The sequence below is a fragment of the Macaca thibetana genome, chromosome 1 (assembly GCF_024542745.1).
Source record: "Macaca thibetana thibetana isolate TM-01 chromosome 1, ASM2454274v1, whole genome shotgun sequence".
In the NCBI taxonomy this organism is placed as follows: domain Eukaryota; kingdom Metazoa; phylum Chordata; class Mammalia; order Primates; family Cercopithecidae; genus Macaca; species Macaca thibetana.
Window position 1 is genome coordinate 32,545,543 of NC_065578.1, and position 18,653 is coordinate 32,564,195.

Here is an 18,653-nt window from a genome sequence, read left to right on the forward strand (position 1 = left end):
TAAGATGTGTCCGCAGGGCCTGCGTCCTGATGGGCCAGGCATGCCGACGGGCCTGCCTCATGTGTGACACATGTTCATTGCCACTGTGCATGAGCCCAGTGTCTGTGGGTGGGGTGGGCACCCTGAGAACAGAGGTCTGTCTGTCTCACTCATTTCCGTATTTCCACAACCACCCTGCCCGGGATTGGCGGGAAGTGTTCGTGGAACTCCACGCCACTGTCCTTTCTCATCAGTTTCTCTGATGGATGGTAGGGTCCTTCTGTTTCTGCAGGGTGCTCCCATGGAGCACTGTTCAAAGAGGCAGAGGGCTTTCTTTCTGCGCTTTCCAAGCTCTTGTCCTCCCCGAGTGCTGTCCTGAGGAAGGTCCCTGGGTCCCCTTTTTTTTTTGAGATGGAGTCTCGCTCTGTCACCCAGGCTGGAGTGCAGTGGCGCGCTCTCGGCTCACTGCAAGCTCCGCCTCCCAGGTTCACGCCATTCTCCTGCCTCAGCCTCCTGAGTAGCTGGGACTACAGGCACCCACCACCACACCAGGCTAATTTTTTGTATTTTTAGTAGAGACGGGGTTTCACCATGTTAGCAAGGATGGTCTCGATCTTCTGACCTCGTGATCCGCCCGTCTCAGCCTCCCAAAGTGCTGGGATTACAGGCTTGAGCCACCGTGCCTGGCCCCTGGGTCCTCTTATGGCAGTGACAGGAAGGGATAGGATGTAGGAAGGCCCTATCTTGGCTGACCTCCTTACCTGGTAGCCCTGAGAATTGTTCTGTATCCCAAACTGTGGCACGCCAGGGTCTGCACATGTGGTCAGGGTCGGATCTGGATGGCCAAAACAAAGACACAGATCACATGGTCATGGAAGCCTTCACTGCCTCGTCTCACTCTGGGAAATAGGTGTAGAAAAGAAAATGGGGCCACATTGTGACTTCCCTGCCCACTGAGATCCCCACCTGAGCCTTGGCCCTGGCTGCCTATTTGACTCCTCGAAGCACACTAGCTCTGGCTATTTTACATCCTGCTGCAGAAGCTCAGAGGAGGAGATGTTCCCTTTTGCAGATGAGACCACTGAAGACACGGAAGGAAAGTGATCATCTCAGGCCCCAAAGAAGGTCCCTCCTCCCCAGCCAGGATGCTCTCTGCCCCAGATGACCTCTCACCTATGCAGCTGGGCTGGGTGCCACTCCACGTCCCATCTGACTGGCAAAACCTGCGTGGAGAACCCACCAGCACCAGAGGGGGATGGCAGGAGAAGGAGACAGATGACCTGTAGGAGAAGCCTCGGTCCTCTCTCCTACCACGGGGTGGGACACCAGGATCCCCGCAGAACACAGCTGAGAAGACGAAGGGAGAAAGGCAGGTCTAAGTTGCTTTCTGGAACCCAATCTTCCAGTCCCACACCCCCACCTTTGCTCTTTGCACTGTTCCCTTCCTGGTTAGGCTTGAACTCTGGGAACCGGGGCAGCCCAGGTAGCTGCTTCCGCCCGCTGCGGTGCTGCGGGTGATGGGGGCTTCCTCTCCCTTCTACATTCAAAGTGCCTGTTAATAATGATCCTAGTAATGGAGTAACATTACAGGAAGTTTATAACATGAAAGGAAAATAAACGACAATCCCACTCTCCAGAACTTTTTTCCATTTTCACGCACGTTCTTTTCTAGTCTTTGTTCAGTTGTATGTAAACTTGTGAGGAGCGGCAAAGCCAAGTCCATGTGATCCGTAAATCTTGTTTCATTCACTTACCATTATCTTGTAAACATTCTCTATGTTTATGACATCATCATCGCTTATTGGCTACACAATTAGCAACAAGTGGTTGTGCCATAATAATATCATAACCCTTACATTGGGCATTTTCTATTAGACAGTTATATATAACTCTTCTTTCACATGTATTATTTTCTTTTTTGTTTTTTCTTTTCATGTGTATTACTTTCTTAGGAGAATTCTCTAGGAGTGAACTTATTCTTTCTAAACAGTTGAACATGTTCACAGCTCTTGATGTGTAGTGTCAAATGTCCTTCCCTAAAGGGTACACATTTACAGTGCGGTGGATAGTGTACGGGTATACCCATTTCATTCAGGCCATGTTAACATCAGGGAGTGTCACTAAAAATTGACTACCAAAGGCAAAACTCACCATTATATCACTTCAAGCATCGCTTTATGCTATGATGCAAATGTGTGTGTGTGTGTGTGTGTGTGTGTGTGTTTGTATGTGTACACAGAGTCATGAGGTACATAATCACATGCAAAATAAAATGAAGCTGGACCGGGGTAGTATATGGGTATACCCATTTCATTCAGGCCATGTTAACATCAGGGAGTGTCACTAAAAATTGACTACCAAAGGCAAAGCTCACCATGATATCACTTCAAGCATCGCTTTATGCTATGATGCAAATGTGTGTGTGTGTGTGTGTGTTTGTATGTGTACATAGAGTCATGAGGTACATAACCACATGCAAAATAAAATGAAGCTGGACCTGCGGCCTCTGCCCTGAAGGTTGGGGAGTCTATGCTGACCAATTAGAAGTCAGTTTAAAAATCGACTGATGGGAAGTTACTGTATCCAGAAGGAGGCAATAGAAAGAACCAGAAACACAAATGGCTGACAAGTGAAGAACAACTGGCGTGGCCTTTCTCATAAGCAACGTGATGCCAATTAAAGTAATGAGCTATCTTTTTAAGCTCCTCAGGCTGGTAAATATTTAAAAATACTGGCACAATCCATTGTTGATGAGGGTGTATCCAGAAACATTCTCATAAACTGCTGTGGGGAATGTAAATTGGGACACTTTCTAGAAGACAGTTTGACAACATATGTCAAGAAGGGAGGCGTGACTGCCTTTGGCCCAGCATTGTCATGCCTAGGGTTTTGCTGCAGGAGTAAAGAAAGGCTTTTTTTTTTTTTTTTTTTTTTTTTTTTTTTTTGAGACAGAGTCTCACTCTGTTGCCTAGGCTGGAGTGCAGTGGTACAATTTTGGTTCACTGCAAGCTCCGCCTCCCGGCTTCACACCATTTTCCTGCCTCAGCCTTCTGAGTAGCTGGGACTACAGGTGCCCGCCACCATGCCTGGCTAATTTTTGTATTTTTAGTACAGACAGCGTTTCACCTTGTTAGCTAGGATGGTCTCGATCTCCTGACCTCGTGATTCTCCCGCCTCGGCCTCCCAAAGTGATTACAGGCGTGAGCCACTGGGCCCGGCCAAGAAAAGCAATTTTCAGGAATACATATTGCAGAACTGCTTCTAACATGATTAAGTTGGAGATAATCTAAATTCATCACCAGTACGAAAAGATTAAACAACTTGTATCTACAAGGAAATTCTTTAAAGCCATTAAAAATGATGATTCATAGATCAGTAAATACTGACAAAGAAAGGTAGAAAGGTATTGATGAAAAGGTTTTGGCGGCCTATCAATTAATACAAGTTATGAAACAGTACGTACAGCATGAGCCAATACCAGTTCTCGAAAATGTATACATATCACTATCTATGCAAAAATGCACAGTGATTCATGTGGGACACCATCAAAAGCTGAACTGTGGTTATCATTGGAAAGTGCGAGTTCAGATGACTTTTACTTTCTTTTTTGTATTTTCTAATGGGTAAAATTTTTTTCATGATGACGTCATTCATTGTTAAAAGGCACTTCAGCTATTTCTCCAGAGGAAAAGCAAGGTTGCTGAGTCCAGACTTGACCCTGGTAGTATGTGAAGGTTGGAGAGGGTAACATTACACCAAACATCTGTGTCCAGTTTTGAGCTGCTGGCTCTAATCTCTGCGGAAATTCCCAGATGGAAGCAAATTTTCAGAGGAACCCAAAACAGTATCATGAGTATGTGGATAGTTTTCTGCAGAATTAGATAAATGGCAATTAGAAAAATACATCCTACTGTTTGTCCAAAGCACGGGCATGGAGAAACCTTCCAGAGCCCATTCATGGGGTGTGACAAGAATAAGTGACCCAGAACCTGCTTACTGGGGATCTCGGTAAGGAGTAAGCCCTGGAATAGACTTGGGGCTCCTCAGGATACAACTGGGCTAGGTGGATAAAAAATAAAGCAACTCACCAGAAAAGCACAGGTTTCCCAGAAGTCTTTTCTGTGCAGGCCATTTTTCATGAAAACAGACATGTATCTAGCACTGGGTACCCCCAGATCTTTGAGTACTATTCCATACAGTTAACAACCCTTCAGGTAAAAAACCACCCCCAATATCTCCAGCTTAATTTCCTTCTGTGACTCTAGACAGTGTCTGACACCAGGGCTCAATTAAGGGATCCTCATTTTCTTCCTTTCCACTTCCTTCCCTCTTTGATAGTGTCTTTGATGAGGCTCCTCCCTGGTTTTGGGGAGGGGACTACCGATTCCGGGCCTTCCAGCCACAAAGCTCCAAGGAGGCAAGAGGAAGGAGCTATCGAATAGGATGCACCAAAGGGCCTTGTGAGCAACTTACGGAAACACTGAGGTAGCTCTCCGGTCCAGGACCCATTTCCCTCACAGGTGAGCACCGCGGGCAGGGAGAGCTGGTACCCCTCCAGGCAGGCATAAGCCACACTTGAGCCCCACATGAAGTCAGACCCCACCACCTTCCCATTGGGGATGAGCGGAGGTGGCTTGCACATGAGAGCTGGAGGGAAACCAAAGAAGGCTGAGTTCTGATGCTGTCCTGGGAAACCAGCCCGCATCACCATCATTGATATCACCGACTACCCTGCACCCACCTGGAGCCTGGGCTAAGCAGGAAGAACCAGAATGGGGCCCTCTTACTGTGGGAGTTCTGATCTTTTTGTACCTTACAATGCCCTCTCTCAAGTGTGACAACCCAGTCCTCTGTTTGCGGGACCCTCCCCTCAATGTTCATGGCCCAGGCCTTATCTTGGAACTTCTGATTCGCTCCTGGCAGATGTTCAGGGGAGAGTTTTCTCACTTTGAACATTCCCTGATAAGATGTTAGGGTTGGCCTCTCACCCCTCTCCCCTCTAGATAGATGCTCAGGGCCTACATCTCACTTTCGTATCTTTTTGACCCTCTGTCCACATCTGCAGCCCCAGACACACCTTTGCAGACAGGCTTGGTTCCATTCCATGTCCGGTCCTTGGTGCAGCTTAGCACAGATACTCTATGTGACTCCATCATATAGCCAGGGACACACTGATATGTCACAGTTTTGTTGTACCTGAAGTCATTGCCCAGTCGAAGGCCATTGGCTGGAATCCCAGGGTCACCACAGTTTATGACTAGGATAAGAGAGATACAGCATTGTTCACTCCCAGCCGGGACCCCACTTCTCCAATACCATCCCTATCACTCCCTGCACGCATCCAAGAATGGAAACTGTCAGATTAGGGATGCCCTGTCTCCTCACAGGATCCCAGTTGGACATTACCCATTGTAAATTTCTTTTTTTTTTAAGTCAGGGTCTCACTCTGTCACCCAGGCTGGAGTGCAGAGGCACAGTCATGGCTCACTGCAGCCTCGAACTCCTGGGCTCATGCAATCCTCCCACCTCAGTCTTCTGAGTAGCTGGGACTACAGGCATGAGCCACCACACCAGCTTGCCCATTTTAAATTTTGTTTGGTCAAATCCCTGGCATTAGCCCTGTTCTTGCCCATACTGTCCTTAGGCACCACTGCAACTTGGGCTATGAAGGTTCACTTTATTCAAAGTGCCCCTTCTAAGAGGAAGTATCCAGAGGGCTTAGTTCCTAAAAGAGGCTGGGGCCCAGGGAAAGGGAGTTTTCTGTTTGAAGAGCCTCAGGTATATTAATGAACCACATAAGACAATTGATTTGTCTGTTGAGGGGTACATCTTATCACCTGCTGTTGTACCTATGAGGTCTCTGTAGGCCCAACAGCACCTACAGAGGACTCGTAGGGACAACAGCCCGGAAGCAGGGTCTTATGGCCCATGAAAGGGTTATGCCTATGTCATCATATAATTGAAGGTGGGGCTTGGTGAGCTCTGGTCTCAAAACCAAAGTGAACTTGACATGGGATTTTAGATGGAGCTGAAATTACAGACTAGGGCTTTGACGGAGAATCTTGTCACATTTCCTTATCCTATCTCTTCCCTCCATCTGGATCCCACAGTGACTCACTTTTCCTGGAAAAGGTCTGGGACAACCCTTGAGAAAAGCAAGAAATGGGAGCTGTGAGGCTACACTGTGCTCAGGAACCCCTACTGGGTGGGGTCGGGTACAAGGAGAGAACGAAGCAACAAAGATGGTGGATAGCCGCATCTTTGAAGTGAAAAGAGAATCAGGTTGAGTTATGGGGTTTGATCATAAGAGAGAAAAGGGAAAGCCCAAGGAATTGGCTAGAGCCTGAGAAATGGCCAATATACATTCTCTGCCTCTGTGAGCGTCAGCCATCTCATATACAAAATGGGGATAACAGTAGCTACTTCGTGGAGTTATGGTGAAGATCAAATGACATGTGCATATGAAACAAAGTACTTCGCTCAGTGGCTGCCACACAGCATATGCTCAACAGAGGCTATTCATATGATTCTCGTTCAGGCTCACGTCCCACCATCCCAACCATCCTAAACCATCTTCCATGGATAGCCTTCTTCTCTGGCATGCAGGATCTGGGCCACTGTTGGCCATGGAGCCCGTAGGGCCTGGGCTCTCACCAAGGCACTCAGGGTCACTGCCTGTCCAGGTACCATTGACTGAGCAGTGACGGCTGAGCAGGCCTGTGGCGTAGTATCCTTCCCGACACTCATAGACGATAGAGCTGGAGAAAACCAGGCCATCACTGAACACGACTCGGGCATTACTTGGAGTCCCAGGGTTCCCACAAGAGATCACTAGGAAGACAAAAATACACGTTATTCACCAGAACAATGGAGGTTATCATCCTGGGGGACTAAGAACCACCCAGTGGAAGCCACATGCTACCTCAGGACCCCGTGGATAGAAATGCCTCTCATGCTGCTTTTGTATCGAATTATCTCACCCCTAGACAGGAAGGAGAGACCCCTATGAATCTTTCAAATTTTCTCAACAAATTCTAGTTTTTTAAAGAAAAAAGATGATCTATGCTATTATCGTCCTTAAAATTTTGAACACAATTGCTTAATATCACCAAATATCCAATCAGTGCTTGATTTTCCTCAGTTGTCTTTCTCTTTTTTTAACACTTGATTTGTTTGAATCAGGATCAAAATAGGGTCCACACATGACATTTGGTTGACACGTCTCTTAAGACTTTAAACCCAGAGACGATTATTTCTGCTTCTATAATTTATTTGTTACAGAAACCAGAACATCTTTCCTGTAGAACGTCACACTTTCTGGATTTTGCTAACTGCATCAATGAGATATAGTTTAACATATTCCTCTATCCCTTGTAGTTCCTTCCTGTAATCAACTTCCACCTTTTGGCAATGGTATTCATAGGTGGTTTTGGGCCTTTCCTATTGCGTTGGATCAGGAAGCACAGAATATCTGGGTGTTTTCTTGTTCATGATGTTGAGGCTCATCAATGATTTCAGGCATGCCTGCCTAATGTGGCATTATGAGGTTTCCATTAGTTTTTCACTTAATAGTTTTAGCAGTCATTGACCAGATTCATTATTTCATTAGGGATTGGAAAGTGGTGATATTCTATCATTCTTTCTGCATTAGCTAGAGTTCTTTAAGAAAGAAATTTTCTATCATCAAATATTTGCTTATCCTGAAATACCGTTCATATAGGAAGGCAAGATAATGCTTGATTTTTTGTGTGTGGTTTTTATTTTAAATCAAATGTCAGAATAATGAGTTGGTTTCCTAGCAAACTCCAAAGGTGACCAATGTGTTTATTTAAGAATCATTTTGAACTCATGAATCTAAAGATATTTTTTATGTTCCCATCCATTGCCATTATTATTCTTATTGATGCTCAGATTCTCCATCTTTAGCCAATAGGAGCCTCTTCCAGTTGGCTCCCGAGTCCTGTTAACATGACCTCAGTTATCTTTGGTGGAACCCTTGCTGGATTGACAAGATGTTCCGTATTTGTCTTGTATATTTCCTGCATCAGCCTGGAAATTAGTCATTTCTCCAAAGAGTCTAGTTTCTTTTAATGGAGAACGGACCACAATCCAGGCACTAAGATTACTCATTGCCACTGACCTGGTCATTGATTCTAGACTTTTAGAGTTAGAGCTGGGAAAATAACTTCTTAAACTGAAAATACACTGGGATCATGTGGAGGTAGACAGTGGAAAAACAGATAATAGAGACTGGGAAGGGTGAGTCAGGAGGATGAAGAGAAGTGGGTTAAAGGGCATGAAAATGCAGTTAGAAAGAAGAAATAAGTTCAATGCTTGATATCAGAGTAGGGAGACTGTAGTCAAAAATGTATTGTACTTGGGTGATGGATACTCTAAATGCCCTGACTTGACCACTGTGCATTATATGTATGTATATAACAAAATTTCACATGTAACCCATACATTTGAACAAATAAAACATAATTAAAAAGAGAAAATGTATTATGAGTTTATACTGATATTATCAATCCAAATTTATGATTAAAGTTTTTTCCTTAACTTTTAAATTTTTATATTTTCTTTCTGTTATTCTGAAAATCTTCTTAATGACAATAAATTACTTATAACTTGTGCTTGTTTTATCCATATATATTATGGTATTGCATATACAATAGTTTCAGGATAGTAATATCAATATTATTGTTAACAATATGATTGCCGAAAACAGTTTAAGATTCCTTTGTAGTTTTCTTTGTCCTTAGGATACACACCGCAGTCAAATTCCATTTTTTCAAGTCAGTTGAAATAATTATTGGGGTTGTTAAGTCATCAACTTGATACATAGTTAGGTTCATTTGTTTCCATAAGGATTCTAATATTTAGAGATTGCATGTTTCTAATCTTTGATTTAATTTTCTAAATATGTACAACATTTATGTGGTCCCAAAATAAAATCTACAAAATGATTCCTATACAATTAGCACAACAGATAGGACTTGGCATTCATTCATTCAACAAACATTCGTGCTGCCTAGGTGCCCAGAATACAACAATGACCAGTCTATGTCCCCTGCCCTTGAGGAGCTTATTCTATTCTAAGAAACCTATCTATCAACAGATGAATTAAGGTATGACATATTAAGTGTTATAGTTGAAAAGAAAAAGCACTAAGAAGGAAGCGGCTTATTGGGGCTGGAGATAGGAGTTTGAGTAGAACCTTTAAGGACAGGTAGGAGTTTGTCAAGTCATCAGAGCTGTGTGCATATGTGTATTCTCTCTCTCTTTCATTTAACAAACATTCACTTCTGGGTCCAAACTCATAACCACAACCATCCACTTTCTGTCTCTGAACATTCAGGTAACTGACATGGTAATTGACTCCACGCTGGGATCTCAGTGGTATGGATGTGGATGTGGGTCACATTCATATGTGAGAATATACTAAATTCTCCCTTGCATTACACTCTCCCAATGCCACAAACCTCTCTTGCTATGCCTGCAAAATTCTATAGAAACTAACTTTGCAACTAGCACTCCCAGAAAAGGCAGGATTTTGGGGACACAAGTGGGAGAGGGCTCCGACTCCATTGTTTCGTTTCCTAGGCAGGAGTCCCCTGGTGGTGACGGGTTAGAGAAAACCTGTCCAACCTGCAACCCACAGGCTGCATGTGGCCCAGGGCGGCTTTGAATACGGCCCAACACAAATTCATATACTTTCTTAAAACATTATGAGACCTTCTTGTGATTTTTTTTCAGCTCATCAGCTATTGTTGGTGTTAGTGTATTTTATGCGTAGCCCTACATAATTCTTCTTCCAGTGGGGCCCAGGGAACCAAAAGATTGGATTCCCCTGGGCTAGCGCATCTTCCCTTGCTCTGCAGGACTACTCCACAATCTCAGTTTCCAGCAGCCTGCTCTCTAACCACTGCCTCTTGTCCCCTCAGCTCCCTCCCTCTGGAATTTGTTTTCTGGTGATTATTTCGTCCTATGGCGACCTGTAATCCATTGATCCTACCACTTTCTCACTGCCTTTTACTCCACTCAAACATCTGCTCCCTCCTTACCCAGCTTAAATGCCAAGATCCATCAAAATCTCTGCCTCACATTCACCCTCTTTTCCCTTGCCGCTTCTGCCAATGTCTTAGTTGCTTGGCAAATCTCCAGCTCTGTACCCAATGCACTATCTGCTCTGTGCCCACAACTAGGTAGCAAAATGAGCTTGAACAAAAACACGGTCCCATGCTGACTGCTCTCACTTTAAATTAATGATCCTCCACCTTAAGTGAGCGCTCAGTGCTGCCCGGCCATTACACACTTTCCAATTCCATTCCACTCGTATCTTGCTAGATGATTATTTCATATCATCTCCTTCCTCTTCCAGATCTTCTCACTCAACCTTACTCTCAGCTGTTAAACCTGCTTCCTGCCTAGGAGAGTACTATGCAGGCTGTATTTTAGAAAGAGAGAGACAGAGACATTTGGGGACCAGCTGCAAGAGGAGAGAGAGATTTAAAAAATATATTTTTTTCCCCAGAAACTTGGGAATATATGGAAAAATGATAATTTATCCCACTGGCACTACCTCAGGCAACATCACTGAGGGCCTAGATTACTTTGAGAGTTTTCTAAAATTGGATTTGTATATCTTTTGGCACACTGAATATTTGTTTCATGTAGCCTCTTCTCTTAGACTGTAAGCCCCAGGAGAGCAAGATGTGTGTTTCCGTCTGTTCAGACTTGGACATGGTGCCTTCTTGCTGTGTCCTCACATGGCACAAGGGAAAGGGAGCTTTCTAAGGTATTTTCTTTTCTCAATAAGATAACTAATCCCATTCCATGACCTAACAACTTCCCAAGACCCCGCCTGCTAATACTATCACTGGGTGACCAGGTTTCAACCTATGATTTTGGGAGGTCACAAACATCCAGACCATGGCAATGTCCGTCTTGGTCACCACTGTGTCCCCAGCACATTCCACAGCACTTGGCATATAGCTGCTGAATGAAACTATATGGGAAATGAAGGATATAGTGAGTCAAATTCAGTCTTTTTTTTATTTCTTCCCTTTTGAGGTGAGGGTGGGAATATGTTTGTCTTTTGATTATACTAATGAATATGCACATGAATTTTCTGTTGCAGTCCCTATCAGCCAGGCTGAGGGTTCAAATGGGGCCATGGTTTCCTCTGTGAGGGCATAAGAGCAGGAGCAGGGGCGAGCTTTGGGACTGGGCAAAGGGGAGAAGCAGAATGGTCACATACATTACCTCCACACTCAGGCTGCGAGCCGCTCCACGAGCCGTTGGCATGACAGGTGCGCTCTGATGATCCCCGCAGCACGTGGCCAGCTTCACAGCTGAAGCGCATCACACTGCCTGGATCAAAGCTGTCCCCCAAACGGATGCCATGAGCCGGGATCCCAGGGTCACCGCAAACTCCCATGCTAGTTCCTATGGACCAGAACCACACAAACCCCATTGTTTTTCAGGGAAGCAAAGGGAGTAGAGAAGCAGGTGAGAAAGATACTGGGATGTGACTAAGAGGAAGCAGTGGGTCCCATGAATGAGGCCTAGCACAAGTACCTGCACATACTCCTGTCTCCCTGTGCCATGATGGAAGAACACAAAGATCTGAGGCCATGGGTAAGTTCCCGGGAACCACACAGGGAGGGGAAGCAAGAAGGCAGAGGAAAGGCTCTGTGGCCCATGCCAGTCTGGAATTTCAGTGATCCAAACTGGCCACAGGTCCTCCTTCTCCCCTTTCCCTCTTCCCTACAAACACCTGCTGATTCTGTAGTCCCATCTCCTCTCCCGTGACATTGTCTTAGCTTAGACGTTCAACATTCTTTTGCCTGAACTTTTGCAAGAGCCTCCCAACTAATGTCCCCTCCTTGTAAACTCTCCCTCGAATCCATCTTCTACTTTTTCCTCTAATCTTAACAATCACTAACCAGCTGACCTTTTCTTTTTTTCAAAAATTTTTTTCCTGCAGAAACATCTCTACTGGCTCCCCAGTGCCCACAGGATAAAGTCCAAACTCCTTAGCATAGCTTCATTTCTCAACTGCCTAGCTTGAATCTTGATCTTGGGCCTTTATTTATTTATTTATTACTTTTTAAAAAGTTTCCTTTTATCTTTAATTGATAAATAATCATTGTATATATTTATGGGGTATGAGGTGATGTTTTCATGCATGTATTGTATATTTCCAAGTAGCTGTAGAAGAGAATTTTAAATGTTCTCACCACAAAGAAATGATAAATATTCAAGGTGATCGATGCTGGGCCTTTCATTGAGGATTCGCTACTCACAAATTATGCAATACAGGTGAGCTCTAGAATAAACATCTCAGACCCTCTTATTTCATTTTTGCTCCACCCCTTTCCTCTTGCTACATTCCTGCATTTCTCTGGCTTCTGGTATTGTGCAAACCCACTCAAGAGACCTCTAAGGACCCAAGGGGTGAAGAAGGGTAGAGAACAGGAGACAAAGCCACAAGATCTACGGTCCCCTGCAGGACCAACACATTTCATGATACAGAAATGTGTAGGAGATGTCCTTAGACCAGACCAGGCCATGGTAAACATGAGGAAAGAGGAGAAAAGTTACAGAATAAATGACAACTGCATGAAAAGATAAAGTTACAACTGTCATGGAATCTATCTCCTCATGTAACCATGTGTGGGCATCAAATGGTAACATCTGAGTGACCACATCTAGTTTGCTGGAGCCAATAAATATTTAAGTCATGTGTATCTCACCACTTGCCATTTATGTCTCTTCCACTTCTCAGCCTTGGGATTATTCCCTTTTCTAGTCTAGACTCAGATTGTAAGACACTACATAACCACATGTTCTCCATTCTGCTTCCCACCATGGAAGGGGGATTCATTTTCAACCTTCAATGTAAACATTAATAAAAAAGAGCTCATCACATTTGGCTAGGCTTTCTTATCTTTTGAAGATTTCCATGTAATTCACGCAACAGGCAGAACTGGGTTTCCCTGGAAACAATCTTGATGGTGAGCAGCTCTGACCCACACACTGGCTAGCTGACCTCAGCTGAAGCCGGTACTATTGTAAAATAGGCACAAGATGGTTAACTGATTTGGCTGTGTGTCCCCACTCAAACCACATGTTGAATTGTAATCCCCAAGTTGGGGAAGAGACTTAGTGAAAGGTGATTGGATCATGGGGTGGATTTCCCCCTTGCTGTTCTCGCAATAGTGAGTGAGTTCTCCTGAGATCTGGTTGTTTGAAACTGTGTTGCACTTTGCTCTCTCTCTCTCCTGCCAGCCATGTGAAGATGTGCCTGCTTCCCCTTCTGCCATGATTTTAAGTTTCCTGAGACCTTCTCAGAAGCAGAAGTCTGTACAGCCTGCAGAACCATGAGCTGATTAAACCTCTTTGCAAATTACCCAGTCTCAGGTATGTCTTTTGGTAGTATGAGAACAGACTAATACAATGGTGTTCAGTCCTACGGGCTTTTTCTGACAGAATGGCCCCCACTACAGTATTGGAGGCTTCTAGTTCAGTGGTAGAAGGGAGTCTGGACAGGATATTGCACCATGGGGGCACAGCAGATAGATGGCAACTATTTGCCAAAGAGGTAAACAGAATGACAATGTAGATGTAGGTGGGAAACTTCCTGAAGTAGGTCTCAAACTCCAGGAATCTCTCCATAGCCTTGGTGGCCCAGTGGTGTATGACTCAAGGACTTAGGAGGTTTTGTTGTGCAACAGTTGGGTCCACTGCTTGCACACAATGAGACTAAAAACTCTGACCTGGAATTCATGAATGTGTATTTCATAGGACTGGCAGGACATGTCACTGCAAAAGATGACATCTGTTTCAGAAAGGGAGGAACTATCTCTAGATCTGTGGTATATACCTAATGTTACTTCCTCATCGCCTATTCTTCTCATCCCTCACGTTCTCATCCAAGAGATTTAAGGTTCACTCATTGTCCAGCCTTCGTGTAGATTGAATCCCTTCTAATTCTGTTTTCAGAGAGCTCCAGGAGGCTGGAGAGGCAATGTACATGACCCTTGTCCTCTCATGCTGTATTGCCTATCACTTCCACCAGATGTCCAAACAGAAATAAGCCAGGGTGCAGTTAATAGGCCTTCCTCTAGCCCAGCTAAATGAGTCATCATGGCTTCTATATGGTCCTGCCCAGTTCCTTAATTAGGTGACTAATGAGATTAATAGGGGTGAGAGGCCAAAGTCCTGGGTGGTCATATAGAGTGATGTGTCTGGGATTTCCTGGGCAACCAACAGCCCTTTGAAATAGTGGCTTTGGGACTCTCTTCTTTCTGGAGAGATCTACTGAATATCTCGTTAAATATTCTGGCAGTGACCTAACTTTTGGGAGGCAGGCTTATCTGGGAATGTCAAACTTCAAGAACAGTGGCACATCTTATGGGTAAGGTCCCACATCGAGGAGAAGGCTTGATCCTAGGAGGAGGTCATGATCCTTTCCTCTGAAGGGATCTGGCGTGGGAAGGGCTAGGGGTTAATTTCAATGCCAAGGTGGGCCCTCTGAGGAGCATCAACTTCACAAGCAGCTGCCCTCTTGCAGGCAACATGGAATCCCTTCCTAGGGCCAGGCAGGCCTCCCTCAAAGAAGACAAAGCTGCCAGGTGCTAATATTTTAGCTTCGTGGTTTCTGCTATTAGCAGGACAATTCACTTGCAAAATTTTGTTCTGTTATATGACATTACACATTCATTTCTGGTTTGGATACTATGGCTATAGGACCTTTGGCAGTTCTCTACATTTGCTATTTTGATAGCATCTGTCAGTGTCCTCATTAGCAGTAAAATGAACTTAATAGGAAAAGTCTGGGGACTGGTGTTTCAAGGCAGTAGGGAAGAAAACTGCATCCCACTAGGTAGCCAGGACATAGGACAAGTTGAGGGGCAGTGATAAGAAAGGGAAGGAAGCTGGGGCCTATGAGTCTGAAACAGAGAAGTAAAGAGTACAGGAGTGGGCTTGGACCTGAGTTCATCAGAAAGACTTGAACTGTCCCCAGGAACTCATAAAACCAAGTATCTGGACAGGATTCTGGCCATAGGTTGACCTAAAAAGTTGTGCCCTTCCTAGTTTTGCAATCCCTGGGCATGGTCAGAGCTGACTGAGGGGATAAAGCTGGACTCAGCCCACCAGAGGATAAAGCTCCATTGGGACTTTGTCTCGCTGTGCTCTCTACCTGTGAGGGAAGATATAAGGGTTCCGAGGTCTGATTCCCTCACATCCATTAATCACTCTCACACCTTGGGGGCTCGTCCACCTCCCATCAGTCAAGCATTCCATTGGAGCCCTTTCCTCAATGCTATGCACTATACCTGAGCAGTGAGGGAGGGAGCCAGTCCAGTGTCCATCCAGCCCACACATGCGGGTGCTATTTCCCACCAGAGTTCGCTTGCCAGTACAGCTGTACCGCACCACTGCTCCCACAGTATAGCTGTCTCCGGACATCTGGGAGTGAGGCGGGGAGCTTGGATGGCCACAGGACACCACTGCGGGGGAAGAGCAAACATCTCAGTGACTCTGCACAGGGATGGATCACCATCACACAATCCATGCTAGGTTTCTTGAAGCAGGAGGCAGGGAAGAAGAGAAACCCAAGGGTATCTGTTGAAGCAAACTTCCTGCTGACACACCCACCTGGCATTGGCAGACAATGCCCATCCACTTCAGTGGACAGTTTCCATATCTAAGAAATGAGGAGTAATACCTGTTCAGCATGTAGCAGATACACAATAACATTAGATTTTTTTTCTTTCTTGTCTCTTGTGCTTACCTCTCCCTATTTCCTCATACTCAAGATATCTCTGGGCAGGAAGGTGGTACACAGACTATACACAAGACAAAAATGGGAGCTCTGTCACCCTTGGACTGTCTTCATTGGCCCCAGATTCCAGAACAGGAGCCAATTATAGTCCTTTTCCAGCTACATCGTACAATTGCCTCATCAGTTGTCCCCAACCTGTGCCCTACAGTATGCAAGTTCCCTTTACTAAAGTACTGAAGTATAACTGTGAAAACAAGTGACAAGATTAGAACACCAGAATTAAGATGTCTAGGCGAGGGCAGGGCAATGCTTTCAACATCACTGGGGTTGGCTTTCCCATTGATTTTGTCACAAGTTGATTCTAAGATTCTCCCGTTTACTCAACACACATTTATTGAGTGCCTGTCATGTGCTAGGCACTCTGCATGTTTGTGAGAACAAAGTCTTTGCTTATATTCTCATGGAGAAGAGAGATTACAAGTAAGAAAATGAGTAGGTAATTCCAGGGGGTGCTATCAATAAAAGTAAAGCTGTGTCAGGAAAAGGGTGTTCTGGGATGAGATGAAGGTGCTATTTTTGAACAGGGTCATCAGGGAAGATCAAGTGACTTTGAGAAGCGACTTGAATGATGTGAAGAAGCCAGCCATACAAAATCTTGGAGAAGAGTATCATGGGGGATGGAACATCAGGTATAAAGGGCCAGAGGCCAGAGTGAGTTTGCCGTGTTTGAGAGACAGCAAGGAAGCCAGGGATGTTGCACTGGAATGAGCCAGGACAGAATGGAAGAAGACAAGGGTGGAGAGGTCACTACAAGCCAGATCATGGCATGAAATTTGGATTTTATTATGAGCATCTTGGGAAGCCACTGGAGTTATATAATCTGATTTACATTTTAACAAGATTATACTGGTTACTGTGTAGAGAAAGGACCAGGTGGTACAAGAAAGAGGGAGCTGTTGCAGTAGTTCAAGGAGAGATGATAATGACTTGGACTAAATCTTGGAGTCTGGTAGGAGATCCCTGTAGACATGGTACCCCGAAAGGACACAGGGCATAGCATGGAGGCAGACCACAACAGGTGACCAAGTGGTAAAACCTGGGTTTCGCCAGTGCTGACCCTGATGATGAATTTTGGTTGGTACTGGGATGATAAGAATAGGTATCTTCACTTCTCAGTGTGGTCTTGATATGGGTCAAACATTGTTCTAAATGCTTATGGTAGATTATCTGCAGACTGCTGCTACTAACAATTCCTTCCATCAAGGAGTAGAGCCTGTTTTCCCTTTCCCCTCCCCTTGAATCAGGCTGGCCTTGTGACTTGCTTTGAATAACAAAACATGGTGGAAGTGATGTTGAGCCAAGTTACATCCTAAGAGGCTTGGCAGCTTCTACCTTCATTGTTTGGAGTACCATGCCACCATGTAAGGAAGTTTGGCAGAGACTACCAAATGACAAGAATTCAAATGAGGGGAGAGACCACGTGGAGAACAATCACAATGCCCCAGCTGACAGCCAGCGCCACGATGTGAGTGAGGCCATCTCGGATCTTCTAGGTCCACCTCAGCCACAACAGCCAATAACATGTGGAGCAGAGATGAGCTGTCTCCACTAAATCCTGCCAGAATTGCCAATCATAAGCAAGAAAATGGCTGTTGCATTAAGTCACTATGATCTGTTACATAGTAAACACATAAAAGATGCTTAATACCATTTGTCATTAGAGAAATGCAAATGTAAACTACAATGAGATAGCACTTCACATCCACTAGGACGGTCATAATAAAAATGGTGAACAATAACAAGCATAGGAAAGAATATGGAGAAATTGTAATCCTCACACACTGCTGGTAGAAATGGAAAATGGTGCAACCACTTTAGAAAACAGTTAGGCAGTTCCTCAAAAAGTTAAACATAGAATTCCTACATGACTTGGCAATTTCCCTCCGAGGTATATGCCCAAGAGAATTGACAATACGTGTTCACACAAAAACTTATACACAAATGTTCAAAGCAGCATAATTCATAATAGCTATAAAATGGAAACATAATAGTCCCAAAGTGGAAATGTTCACAATAGTCCCAGTTCATCTATCAATTGTTGAACGGATACACAAGATATGGTATATTTATATCATGAAACAGTATTTGGCCAAAAGGAATAAAGTATCGATGTATGCTAAAACATGGGTGAACTTTGAAAATTTTATGTTAAGTGGAAGTAGCCAGACACAAAAGACACACGTATAATTCCATTTATATGAAATGTCCAGAATAGGTAAATTGAGACAGAAAAGTACATTAGAGGTTGCCAGGAGCTGGGGTGGGGGTGGGCAATAGGGAGTGACTTTTAAGGGCTGCTTGGGAATGATGAAAAGTGTTCTAGAATTAGACAGTGATGATGCTTGTACAACCTTGTGAATACACTAAAATCACTGAATTGTACACATGAAAAGAATGAATTTATGGTGTGTGAATTATATTTCACTAAGAAAAAGAAAGAAAAAATGCAAATGGATTAAATCTTCCACCTGAAAGAAAAGATTGTCAGATAGGATTTGAAAATCACAATTACCTGCTTTTTACATGGAGAGCAGTTAAAAATAAAATGATTTAAAAATCATGCCAATACTAAAAGAAGGAAGCCGGTTATAAGTTACAGGTACACCTAGTTTTTTTTGTTTTTTTTTTTTTTTTGAGATGGAGTCTCACTCTGTCTCCCAGGCTGGAGTGCAGTGGCGCAATCTCCGCTCACTGCAAGCTCCGTCGCCTCCCGGGTTCATGCCATTCTCCTGCCTCAGCCTCCCGAGAAGCTGGGACTACAGGCGCCCGCCACCACGTCCGGCTAATTTTTTGTATTTTTAGTAGAGACGGGGTTTCACCG

General features: G+C 44.4%; 1 protein-coding gene across 1 annotated transcript in view; it reads right to left on the reverse strand.

The window, feature by feature from the left end:
• The window catches only part of CSMD2 (CUB and Sushi multiple domains 2), a 653,486-nt gene that overhangs the window by 22,562 nt on the left and 612,271 nt on the right, over nucleotides 1-18,653 (reverse strand). The window contains exons 57-63 of the mRNA XM_050747220.1: nucleotides 15,324-15,497; nucleotides 11,245-11,427; nucleotides 6,634-6,810; nucleotides 5,057-5,236; nucleotides 4,453-4,626; nucleotides 1,153-1,326; nucleotides 741-814 (exon numbers count right to left, since the gene is read on the reverse strand). Coding sequence (XP_050603177.1) covers nucleotides 741-814; nucleotides 1,153-1,326; nucleotides 4,453-4,626; nucleotides 5,057-5,236; nucleotides 6,634-6,810; nucleotides 11,245-11,427; nucleotides 15,324-15,497 — 1,136 coding nt within the window. The remainder of the gene's footprint in view (nucleotides 1-740; nucleotides 815-1,152; nucleotides 1,327-4,452; nucleotides 4,627-5,056; nucleotides 5,237-6,633; nucleotides 6,811-11,244; nucleotides 11,428-15,323; nucleotides 15,498-18,653) is intronic.